The sequence below is a fragment of the Hyaena hyaena genome, unplaced genomic scaffold, assembly GCF_003009895.1.
Source record: "Hyaena hyaena isolate Hyena2069 unplaced genomic scaffold, ASM300989v1 scaffold_874, whole genome shotgun sequence".
Classification (NCBI taxonomy): Eukaryota; Metazoa; Chordata; class Mammalia; order Carnivora; family Hyaenidae; genus Hyaena; species Hyaena hyaena.
The window spans coordinates 453,195-466,234 of record NW_024081504.1 but is presented as its reverse complement, the minus strand read 5'-3'; the positions used below and the strand labels follow the sequence as shown (position 1 = coordinate 466,234).

Here is a 13,040-nt window from a genome sequence, read left to right as displayed (position 1 = left end):
AAAAATAATAATAAAAAAAAATTAAAGAAACCAGACAGCTATAGGTACCAGGCAGATTTGAGCAGTCAGGAGACTCGGAAAAGGCCCTTTCAGAGGGCTGGGTGGGTCTCTGGGCTCTTGGCTGCTTACAAAGCTGAGTCCTGGGCATTGAGCCCAAGTCTGAGCTCTTCTCCACAGAGTCCTGCACTCCCTGGTACAGAAGGATTTGCTAGCTGGAAAACCTGCAAATCAACATTTTGTTTTTCAATGGGAAGTTTTGTCTTTAAGCAAAAAAGAAAAAGTAGACTCTGGGAGGTGAGTGGAGCTGGGGGGGTCAAGGAAAGGGGGAGGCAGGGGCTCACAGAAGAAGCCAGCCTGGGTGGACCATCTCCCACTCTGCACTTGGGAAGCCCTGACAATTCCCCTCTGCTGGCCTACGGGCCTGGCTGTGCAGGAGGCCCTGTTCTGGACACATTTAAGTGGGTGAAAGGTCACCAGTGACCAGGTTTGCCTCACACCACAAAAGCCCCTGGGTGTCTGGAAAGACAGGGAACAGAAGCCTTGAGCTTTCAAGCAAATGACTTCAAAAGGAAATTCCTTGGTCTCTGCCCAGGGTGTGCGGGGAGATAGGGAGAGCAGGTTAAGTGCTGGAAAGCCAGAAAGTGCTGATTCCAAAAACAAAACCCGCATATTTTAGGTAGTTGGGAGAGGGGAACACTACCAGCCACATTCCCTAGAAGCCGCTGAGAGCTGGCAAGTTTGAGCCACCATGCCTGGAGCAGGATTTTAATGTGGTCTCCAAGTATCGCTCCGCCCTACCTGGCTGGTTCTGAGACCCCCTGCAGCTGGCTAAGTGTCTGAAATTAGAGCTCATCCTGACTCAATCTCAAAATGTGGCCGCCCCAACTTTACATCACAGCCACCCCAAACATCCTGTGTTCTGTCCGTGATGTGGCCATTATCTGCACTTAGAATAAAGCATCCTAGGTTCTGCATAAACACACACTGAGACAAAAGTTAGAAAGTTCGATGATAGAAGACTCCGGTCCTGATTTGGGCTCTCCCCTTCCACCCAGGAGCTCCAGCTCGAAAGGTGACAACCTACAATCTGGGGTACTGTGGAACCCCTTGAGGATGTGACGGAAACCCATTAACCAGCCCCCTAGGTATAGACCTCGGCCCTACACCTGTGACATACACAAAAATGTTACCTAATTTAAAATGCACGAATGACAACGTAGAGTAAGAAGCAAAGACCCCATAGACTTAGACACGGTGTTTTAAAGACAGACACTGTGCATTAGGTCAGACTTTGGAACTGTGTGCCTGGGTCCCCCCCTCATCTTCCTCTGGGATGGGGACAGGAGTAACTGGTCTCCCATGGCCAACCAACCCCCTACCCAAAGGGGTTTCAGCCCCATTTACTGCAAGCACCATGAGGGAAACAGTGGTGACAAGAAGGATCTTGCCTAGCAGAAGTCTCTCCTTGCCTCACACACTATTAAATCACAGGAGCCATTTTATAAATGTCATCATCATAGTCTTTTTAATATTTTACATTAAAAAACTGTATACACAGCTTATAGAACTTTTATGTAAACATCATAAGCTCACCACTTTGTCATTTGTCAGTTTATTTAAAAAATAAAAAAACAAGACAACAATTTAGTAGAAGTACCACTGGGTGGGGAAGGGAGGGGGAGAAAAGAGAGACTAGGGGTAGGTTCATTCTCTGTACAGAGATGCAGAGAAAATTTCACATAGCTTTAAAGACTGCCTTGTGAAAAAAAAAAAAAGGAGGGGAGGGTTAAATAGGTCCCAATACTTGTTACTGCCCTTATCAAAATAGTGCGCATACCTGCACAAATAAAATCGCAAAACAGTGTTTGCTATTTTTTTTTTCAAGAAAACTAAAACAAAAATTAGTGGTTTCTTTTTCCTCTTGTTTTTTAAAAGTCATCATCATCTTGAAAAAAGAAACATCAGAAGTAGATGAGGTTACAGCGTACAAGGGTGGTCAGAATGCTACTGTCTTATGCAAATGACAAGTGCATTAAGTGTCAAACAATAAAACAATTGTGCAAAGAATTCTTTCAAAAAAACCCCAACAACTTTTAGCTTTTAAATAAATCAAATAACATTAGTTTCTTGGACTGAACAATTTCCACTTGTATGACAGGCACAAAGTTCGCTTATGGCAAAAAAAACGACCCAAAGCCCTCTCTCCCTCCTCCAGCCCAGGGCTAGTGAGGGGGTTCGCCTGGGGCTGGCCCGCAGGAGACGTGAATCTGGAAGCTGTGTCCGCTCAGCCCCAAGGCTGTTGCAAAAGTCTTCCCCAGGGGTTGGAAAGATGGCCAAGTCCTGTTCATGCTTGGATGGGCGCCCGACCCAAGGTGGGCCGGAGCTGTTCTGGCGCCTTGTCACTCCACCCACCACCACCATTAAATAACACCATCCTACCTTCGAAAATAAAATTATATCTATATTTATATAACATCCCATCCTCCCCAGCCCTCCCCTCCCGCAGTTCCCACGGTCTATGTTACAGACAAGGGATAGCAAGCGCTCGCTGGTTCCGGGCGCACATCGGATGGGGCGCGGCTGCACCCCAGCGCCAAGCTCTTCTTCGGGGATCAGAGGCGGGGAGTGGGTGAAAGTGGGGCGGGGGGAATCCAACAAACACACAGCCACACACTCTGAAGAGGCTCGGCTCTTCAGAAAGGGGTGCTCAGGGGACCCTTGGCACTCAGGGGGTCGCCCGGGCCTGTGCAACACAGCCCGAAGCACAGACACTGGAAAGGGGGCGCTCGGTGCCTCCCACGCGGATTCCAGAGCCGCCGGGTCACAGCTGCCGGCGCGAAAGGCAGACACGTCAGGCAGTCCAGTGGGGTCCTTGGGGGGCGCAGGTCTCCCCTTCTCTGGGCTCGGTGTGGAAGGGGGTGGGGTCGGGCCCGAGAGGGGGAGCCGCGCCGGCAGGGGCAGGCAGGGCGGGCGCGGCCCTCATAGCACCTTGCAGCAGTTGATGCAGCCGTTCTGGGAGCCGTAGCGCTTCTGCAGCGCGGCGCGCGTGGCGGTCTCGAAGACCTCGCGCACGCCCTCCTTGGTCTTGGCGGAGCACTCGAGGTAGTCGTAGGCTTGGATGCGCACCGCCATGGCGCGGCCGTCATCCGTGCGCACGGGTTCCTGCTTCATGCGGGCCAGCTCTGTGCGGACGTGCTCGTCGCTGCGCAGGTCTTTCTTGTTGGCCACCAGGATGATGGGCACGTTGGGGCAGAAGTGCTTCACCTCGGGCACCCACTTCTCGGGGATGTTCTCCAGCGAATCGGGGCTGTCCACTGAGAAGCACATGAGGATCACGTCGGTGTCTGGGTAGGAGAGCGGCCGCAGGCGATCGTAGTCCTCCTGGCCCGCCGTGTCCCACAGCGCCAGCTCCACCTGCTTGCCGTCCACCTCGATGTCGGCCACATAGTTCTCGAAGACGGTGGGCACGTACACCTCGGGGAACTCGTCCTTACTGAACACGATCAGCAGGCACGTCTTGCCGCACGCGCCGTCGCCCACCACCACCAGCTTCTTGCGGATGGCCGCCATGAGCGGGCCGGGCCCGGGCAGCAGGAGGGGGCCCGCGAACGCCTCGCTGCCGTCCCGCTCGCCGCTCACCGCTCACCTCGGGCTGCGCGCTGGGGGCGAGGGTCGCTAGCTGCACCCGGGCCCCGCGGTGGCGCGTTCTCTCGGTGCGCTCAGGCTGCCGCGGTGGGGGCGCGGGGGCATAGGGCGCGCCGTGGGTCTCCGCGCTGCTCCGGGGCGGCGGCCGCTCTTCTCGCCCCGGGCCCGGGGTCGGTTCTTTGTGCGCAAACGGTGACTCGAGCCGCGGAGCCGGCCTAGTCCCTTTCTCAGTTTCTATAGGTCTGGCGCGTGGTACCGGAGAGCACCGACTACAGCCAGACTGCGGTGGCAGATGCGGGCTGCGGCCCTAGCGCCCGCTATTTAAAGAGTTCGGCCACTTTCTTAATATAGCCGCCCAATGGGAAGCGAGCCGACTGAGCTCATCGCTGCGGAGCTTGGCTCTGATTGGCCATCCGCTGCAGCCCAGGGGCGGGGCTGGCCGAGTGTGATTGACGGCCCAGGCCGCGGGGCTGGGAGAGGCGGCGACTGGGGAGTCAGCGCCTCCGCTGTCGCTGCGGGGCTCTGGCCGCACCAGGGTTCGCCCCCCTCTCTCCCGCGTCTTGTGCGCAGCCAGCCAGGGCCCGGAGCTGACTGCCGGGAGCCTGCGGGGCCTGGGCGAGCGGATCCGAGAGAGGCAGCACTTTGTGGGGCGTTGGCGACTCCCTCCCACTCAAAATTGTCCCGCTTCCTTGCAAACTCCCAGCGGTGGCCCGACCTGTGGGGGAGGGAGCGGCTCCTTTAAGCGGTTTTGTTTTTAAATAAACACGCGCTCGCACACACACATACACACACGTTTGTTACCAAGCATGGTTTTTTGGGGTTTTTTTCTCTTACAACAGGCCCCTTGTCTCACCTTGTCCGTCCCTCCCAACTCTCCAACCCGGGTACTCTTTCTGGGACAGCCCTAGATTTGGACCCAGTGAGGCTGAGAGCTGACTGTGAGCTGGGTGGTCCTGGGCCTAGCTTCTAGCTCTTGCCCTATCTTATCTTAGTCCTATAGCCTACTCTCTTCCTGCCCCACCACACACACACACACACACACACACACACACACACCCCTATCTCTAGTTGAGGATTAGAGGAAGGAGAGACCGTGAAAAAAGAAGACTGAGGCTGGGCGCAGGATTTCATGTCCACTTGGAGGAAGTTACCAGGCAGCAAAAGGCAACCTCGGCCAGGGTTTGCATGATTGAGATCCTGGTAGTAAGGCTGAGGACTAACTGTCTGAAGTAAATGGTACGATGAAATCCGACAACCTCCCACCCCATTAGGCAAGAAGAGAATGAGGCCTGACGCAGGGGACAGAGAGGTGGGGACAGGGCACTTGCAGGTGAGGACACAGCAAATTAGTGTCTGGGAGGGTCCTAGGTCTCCTCCTACATACCAGGCCTTGATTCATTTTTCCCAAACTGATCTAGAAGGACCCAAGGCAAAGAATTTTCACGGGACAGAAGAGAGAGGGGGTGGGAACAGAGGGAGGGCTTCCCAGGAAGGAGGCAGAGCCTTAAAAAAGCAGGTGGGAATGAGTAAGACAGACTCTAAGAACAGGGAATAGCTTAGTGTGACTGCACTTGATGGAGAGAAAGAGTTGAAACTTCGGTTGAGGCCAATCATGGAGGGCTAAAGTACCAACTACACAGATTGGGGCATATTAGAGGCAGTGGGATGCTTATTGGGTTTTTTAGCAAAGGAGAGACCCACACATCATGACAAAGACCAGACTGGAAGCTGGTAGAGAGCCAGGATTCTATCTCATCTCAGCATCTTGAAGACCTAGCCCAATGCCTGACCCTGTGCAAGAATCACTAAATGACCATTGAGAATTCACCTAAATACTCAGAACTTTCTGGGGATCTCCTACCTCAGATTCCAGACTCTCCTTTAACAACCATCCAACTGAACCCATGCAGCCAGCTGTCACTAAGCTGTGGTCTTTTCTCATATGATTCATGTGTTGACGTCTGGGACTCCACATGAACACCACAGATATAACAAGTCAAGTAAGACAGTAGTGTCCTAACCCCTAGAGCCTGTCCCATAGAGAACATATTCAAATGTCCAAAATGGCTTCCCTCATACTGGATAAGCTCCACTGTTTGTTTTTCAGATTTAAGGAACTAAGTTGTCAACAAGTAAATAATTTTTCCTCAGTGGGATCCCATGAGAGCAACGAAGGGGCTTTTTGGATCATTGGTTTAGGGCTCCCATCTGCAATTTTTTTCTTCTTTCTTTCTTTTCTTCTTTCTTTCTCTTGGCTATTAAAAACTCTTAATTTTTCTTCTTTAATCAAAACCTTTTATAGCTGTATTGTTAACATGGCTTTTCTTTGTCTTAATATAGCTTGGGAATCTTGGCTCTGTCCTTAAGCTTCAAATATTAAGAATTATCAAACAATTAAAACTTTGTACCATGTATTTTTTCAAAAACTGAAATACAAAGAATCAGGAAGAGGGATTCAATTCACTCATTTCCTGATTCTCAGACATAATATTTGAGTGTTCCAAGCCTGAATTTCAATATCGCAATAATTTCTAAAAATATTCAGTTGGTAAATATGCCAAAGTCAACAAATAGAAAAATCCCTGCGCTGCTGCTACTCCTCCTCATGGTATTCATTTTTATGGCCTGGAGACGCTGACAAACTCTGGGGAGACTGGCTACCTCAAAGAGTCCACCATTCACAGGATAAACTTTTCCAAACTAGGTGATGTGTCAAACTGGCGCCTCCCAACCTCCCCGCCCCCCTGCCTCCCTTCTCTCTTCATCGGGACACTCCCACTGACTGGCAAGGGCAGGGATTCCTCCACAAGAAGAAATCATTTTAAAAATTAGCTTTATTAACATATAGATTCACTGCATGGCAGCTACCTACACCAGTGAGAGAAGGAACTTGCCCCTCAGACAAAGCGAGATGTTGATCTATCTCCAATCTTCAGTTTAATTTGTTTGGTTTTCTTTTTTGTCCAGCATTTCCTACACATCCTTTAAATCACCCCAACCCTCGCTCTCAGGCGAGACCAGAGACTGGAATGAATGTTCATTAGATTTTAGTGCCACCTTGCGGCAATCTTAATGAGGTTTTGGTTTTTTTTTAAGGGAAAAAACCCCTACATATGTGTATATAGTACTATATATGTGTATATCTATGGTATGTGTTTTACAAGTAGATTCTTCAGGAATTTATCATATATATATTTAAATACACATGTTAGCTATTGTCATATACACCTAAGAAATTAATTCCTTTCATGGGGTGGCTGGGTAGCTCAGTCAGTGGAGCATCGGACTCCTGATTTTGGCTTAGGTCATGACCCCAGGGTCCTGGGATTGCAAGCTATGGCCGACTCTGTGCTGAGCATGAAGCCTGCTTAATGTTCTCTCTCTCCCTCTGCCCCTCTCCCTGCTCGCGCACACGCTCTCTTTCTCTAAAACAAATCAAAAAAAAAACCTTTTTAATGTAAAATAAGAAATTATTTCCTTCCTAAATAGTAACTTCTTCTTTTTTAAAATTTTACAGAACAGGAAAGAAAATGTGCATGTGTGAGCAGGGGAGAGGGAGAGAGGGGAAAAGAGGCAGATGGAGAAAGAGAGAGAATCTTAGGCAGGCTCCATGCTCAGCATGGAGTCCCATGCCACTGGTTCCCACATGAGACTCAACCCCACAATCCTAGAATCGTGACCCAAGCTGAAATCAAGAGTGGGTCACTTCAACAACTGAGCCACCCAGGCGCCCCATAACTAGTAACTTCTAAAAGAGATTCCAAGAGGGTAATGATCTCATAGTTCATGGAATGGAACCCCACGTCAAGCTCCACAGAGTGCTCAGAGCCCGCTTGGGATTCTCTCTTTCTCTTTGCCCCCTCCGGCCACGTGTGTGTGTGTGTGTGTGTGTGTGTGTGTGTGTGTCTCACAGACACACACACACAATTAAAACTAAACTTAAAACAAGTTTTAAAAGAGATTCGAAGGAAGAGATATAAAGCTATGGAATCTTGCTAATTTACATTAAAATGGACCTCTTTTGCCTTAAAATGTAATACATAGAAATGTAAAACAACTTTAACCACAAAACCATCTTCTTTTTTTCCCTTAGTTAAGAAAGCAATTGGATATTCCAGTATAATTAAAAGTATATAATGTATTTACCAATAAGCATTTACTGGAAAGCAACAATACCACTGACGTTCCTGACAGCTGCTGATTTCGTTTTTTTTCCAATTTAAGGAGTAGCTTAAAGTCTCTAGAAAACTTGTCAACCTTCCATCTCAGTGCAATGAGCTCTGGAAAGAGAAAGGTTCTTCTAGAACTACCATGCTATTGCAATGCGGGAAAGCCAAAGGGGTTCTCTCTGGTCCATTTGAGCACGTTCAGCCACGAGTTACAGAGCTGAGTCTTCAAGCTGGTTTCTGAGGTCTCCAGCTATGAGAAACAGCAGATAAAACACTCCTCTCCCACCCTGGGATTGTGACCCAGTGTGACCCAGGCCGAGCACAGGGAAGCCTGGGCTCACAGAATCACCATAGCTAAACTTTTAAACTTCAGAATGTGGACATTGAACTCTCATAAGACACCTGTCTGTCCAGCCCAGGGCCAGGTCAAGGGGAGTAAGCAATGGGCAATGGGCCAGCTCCTAATCACCCTAAAACGGCACAGTCCAATCCAGTAGCCACTAGCCACATGTGACTTGAACACTTGAAATGCTGTTCATGCTGCTGAAAAGCTAAGTTTTTAATGTTATCTGATTTTAATTGATTGAAGTTGAAATTGAAAAACTGATATTCAGGGTGGAGGAAATGGGTGGATGTTGATCAAAGAGCACAAACTTTCAGTTACAAGATCAGTAAGTCCTAGTCATCTAATGCATGTGGTAATTGTAGTTAAAAATACTGTATTGATACTTGAAAGTTGCTAAGAGAGTAGATAACAAATGTTCTTACCACAAAAAAGAAACGGTAATTATGTGACTTGAAGGAGGTGTTACTTAAAACTTCAGCTATGGTGGTAATCATTTTGCAATATGTAAGTAGATCATATCAACACTTTAAACTTGTACACCTAAAACTTACCCAATGTTTTATGTCAATTATATCTCAATAATAATGGAAAAAGAAAGAATTAAGTGATTTCTGATATGGACCATAAAAAAATAAAAAAATAAAAACCGATATTTAACTCAGCTATTGGGAAAACTGTAGCTATTGGGAAAACTGTTACATATGTTTAAAACAACTTAATTATGTGATTCTACTTTTTCCTACTGGAAATTTTTGAACTCTAAATACAGGTTGGGTATTTTCAATGAAAATTTAGTACCCAAATTAAGATTGCCTGTAACTATAAAATAAAAACTAGAATTTGAAGTCTTAGACTGAAAAATATGTAAAACAGTCCATTAATAATTTTGACATTAGGGGCGCCTGGGTGGCTTAGTCGGTTAAGCGTCCGACTTTCACTTAGGTCATGATCTCGCGGTTCGTGGGTTCGAGCCCCGCGTCGGGCTCTGTGCTGACTGCCAGCTCAGAGCCTGGAGCCTGTTTCAGTCTGTGACTCCCTCTCTCTCTGACCCTCCCCTGCTCACGCTGCCTCTCTCTCTCTCTCTCTCCTAGAAATAAATAAAAAACATTAAAAAAATTAAAAAAAAATAATTTTGACATTAATTACATATTGAAATAACATTTTAGATAATAGTGAATATATTTTTAAATACATTAGATTTAGTATGTTGGATATCTTGGATATATAATTCACATTAATTTACTTCTTTATATGGTTTTTTCTTTTTTTTTTTTTAATGTTTTATTTATTCCTGAGAGAGAGACAGCGTGACCAGTGGAGGGTCAGAGAGAGAGGGAGACACAGAATCTGAAATAGGCTCCAGGCTCTGAGCTGTCAGCGCAGAGCCTGATGTGGGGCTCAAACCCACCAACTGTGAGATCATGACCTGAGCCGAAGTCGGTCGCTTAACTGACTGAGCCACTCAGGCACCCCTTTTTATGGTTTATTCATGTGACAACTAGAACACTTTAAAGTTTTATGTAAGTTTATTTATTTATTTATTTATTTTGGGTCAGGGGGAGAGAGAATCCCAAGCAGGCCCCACGCTGTCAGCATGGAGCCCGATTCGGAGTGGATCTCACAAACCATGACTTGAGCTGAAACCAAGAGTCAGATACCCAACTGACTGAGCCACCCAGGCACCTGTAAATTTTTTTAATGTTTATTTATTTTTGAGAGAGAGACAGAGCGCAAGTGATGGAGGGGCAGAGAGAGGGGGAGACACAGAATCGGAAGCAGGCTCCAGGCCCTGAGCTGTCAGCACAGGGCTGGTGCGGGGCTCGAACTTGCAAACCGTGAGACCATGTCCTGAGCTGAAGTTGGACGCTTAACCAACTGAGCACCCAGGGGCCCCATAGAAAATTGTAAATGACACGTGTGACTCACGTTATACTCAATTGGATAGCAGTGCTCAAATGCCTACAAGTCCGTGTGGCTCCCTAGTTACTCCTTCATGCATCACCTCAGGGAGTCCCTTTTGTATGAGCTCCCTGAAGCCTGCTAATCTTCCCAAGGGTATGCTTCCCTTTTATTTGTGCTAAACTCACTGCTGGGTTTCATTTCATAGGGCCCAGACAGTCAGCTGAACACTGTGGATGGGACAATCTGGAGCCTCCCTGTCCCTCTTTCCGTCACTGCTCTCTAGGCCAGGCAACCCAATGCCTTTCATCTACCCCCCTAAATCAGCAGCCCCTTCCCTAATGTGTCCAACTCTCATCCCAACACTGGGACGTGTTTTCTTGAACAGTAGAACTATTTGGCCTTTCTGCATAGTGACATATTTTCCTTTCCAATAAAGAGAATCCACATCTAGTCCTTTCCAATTTTGGTAGTAAAATAGAGGCTGTAGATTATTCTCTAGAACTCTTATCAATCCTCAATCCTCTCAATTCAATTCAACAAACACAGATGAGGAGAGGAATAGAGAAGGGGAAGTAAGAACACAAAAGATAAGTAGGACATAAAACCAACATGTAAAGACACTCCCACACCCCCACTGGGGGTCGCGATAACACTGATACCTAAATGACAGGCAGAGGTGACCTCACACAGGAAGTCACATTTGAGCAGGGCCTTGACTACCAAGTAGGATTTTTCCAGAAGAAAGAGATGCCCCTTTGCACCATGTAAAACATTGACTGTGGAGCTGTTGTGCAGAAGTTTCCAGTCAGAGCCATTTGATGAGAAGGGGGAAGTAGCAACAGGCACAAGCAGAAAAGTGTTCCTCCTTCTATGCATGAGATTTGCCTGATAGTAACAGCAGCTGAGGTTTGCCTCGCCCTGAGGACGGGAGGGCAGAAAGGTCACGAGAACTTGCCCTCATGACAAAATCTATCCTGGCAAATGCTTGCCAGTCCTGTGGCCTATGCTGGGATGGCACATTCGTCTGTTACTTTAGCAAAAGCTACGGGAAAGTGGTGTGGAGATGCAGCAAGCCACAGGAAGGGGGGCCTCACACCGGGAGGCTGGAGACCTGCTTTATGGGGCTCCCAGTTCCTAGCTGCTCAGCTTGGGGCAGACCTCCTTCCTGGCTCAGTTTCCCCATGAGATGTAGAACTGCAAGACTGGAAACTCAGGTGTCCACAAGGGCCCTGCAGGTCACATAACCACGTGTAAGACACTGGGCAGTGGTGGGACCTGGGGGGGACCTGGAGAACACGCTGCATCTAAGTTATCAAAGTCCAGAATTGAAAAGCAAACTACTGCATTGCCCAAAAAAGACACAAGCAAAGAAGGCTAGATTTAGCCAGCAGAACCAGTTTGTGATTAGTTCAAAAATTTCATTTTTAGGGGCACCTGGGTGGCTTAGTCGGTTAAGCGTCCGACTTTCACTTGGGTCGTGATCTCATGGTTCGTGGGTTTGAGCCCCGCATCGGGCTCTGTGCTGACTGCCAGCTCAGAGCCTGGAGCCTGTTTCCAATTCTGTGACTCCCTCTCTCTCTGACCCTCCCCTGCTCACGCTGTCTCTCTCTCTCTATCCTAGAAATAAATAAAACATTAAAAAAAATTTTTTTTTAATTTCATTTTTAATGAATCAAAGAGGCTCATCTATAGAAGAGGGATCATTAATCCTTTCATAAAGTGAAAAAATTAAATAAAGCAAAAACTCGTTTTTATTTAATTTTATTATCCAAGACCTTTCCTTGCACTGCTTAAACTGAGTTCCAAAAGATAAAATATGCCAAAGCATGAAATTTAGGGAAATATGATCTTACATGACAATAAGTTACTCTAGGGGCACTTGGGTGGTTCAGTGGGTTAAGCATTTGCCTTCAGCTTAGGTCATGGTCTCATGGTTTGTGAGTTTAAGCCCTGAGTCAGGCTCTGTGCTAATAGCCTCAGAGCCTGGAGCCTGCTTCAGCTTCCATGTCTCCCTCTCTCTCTGCTCCTCCCCCCACTCACACTCTGTCTCTTTCTCTCAAAATAAAATAAAGACATAAAAATTTAAAAAAAAAAGAATAAGTTATTCTAGGAGCACCTTGGTGGCTCAGTTGGTTAAGCATCATCTGACCAGCTCAGGTAATGATCTCACGGTCTGTGGGTTCAAACCCCACATAGGGCTCTGTGCTGACAGCTCAGAGGAGGCTGTTTCAGATTGTGTGTTTCCCTCTCTCTCTGTCCCTCCCCTGCTTGTATTCTATCTCTCTCATAAAAATAAATAACCATTAAAATTTTTTTTAAAAGAAGAATAAATTTTTCTCACATCTGAGGGGGGATTAGCATTCAGTTGGGGGAGGAGGGAATGTTACACTTCTGTGTTAATCCAGAGGGCAATAACACCAAGTATTTTCTCTTCCTTGTTACCAGTCTTGAAAGCAAATGATCTAATCAAAGTATTTATACAGAGATGATTCACTTCTTGTATTATCTTATGATGTCAGAATTTTGCAATAGGGAGGAGTTCAGTTCACAATGGATTTCCACCCTTCAATGTGGCTCTAATGAAGATGTGCCTGCGGCTATTTATAGCAGGAGACAGAGCCTATATTAGGAGCCACTGCTCAGAACCAGACTCTGGGCCAGCAGACAACACAATCGTGAGGAGGCAGTGATGGATGTTTCATCTCACCATCCCGGGGCCTCTGCTTCCACTCCAGCCATACAGGTGGGAGGGACATGGCTCCACAAACAAAGCTGTTCCTCTTGAAGGTCCTCAATCAGAAAGGAGAGCATGGAGGGGTGCTTGGATGGCTCAGTTGGTTAAGAATCCAACCCTTGATTTTGGCTCAGGTCACAATCTCAGGGTTCATGAGATCAACCCCTGCATCGGGCTCTACCCTGAGAACATGGAGCCTGCCTGGGATTCTGTCTCTCCTCTCTCTCTGCCCCTCCCTTGCTCA

General features: G+C 47.5%; 1 protein-coding gene across 1 annotated transcript; it reads right to left on the bottom strand.

The window, feature by feature from the left end:
• Positions 1 to 1,653: 1,653 nt before the first annotated feature.
• Positions 1,654 to 3,935, bottom strand: RHOB (ras homolog family member B). Its single transcript, XM_039220197.1, has one exon. It carries the CDS (start codon positions 3,568 to 3,570, stop codon positions 2,980 to 2,982), a length of 591 nt encoding a protein of 196 aa, XP_039076128.1. The 5' UTR covers positions 3,571 to 3,935; the 3' UTR covers positions 1,654 to 2,979.
• Between the last annotated feature and the right edge of the window lie 9,105 nt (positions 3,936 to 13,040).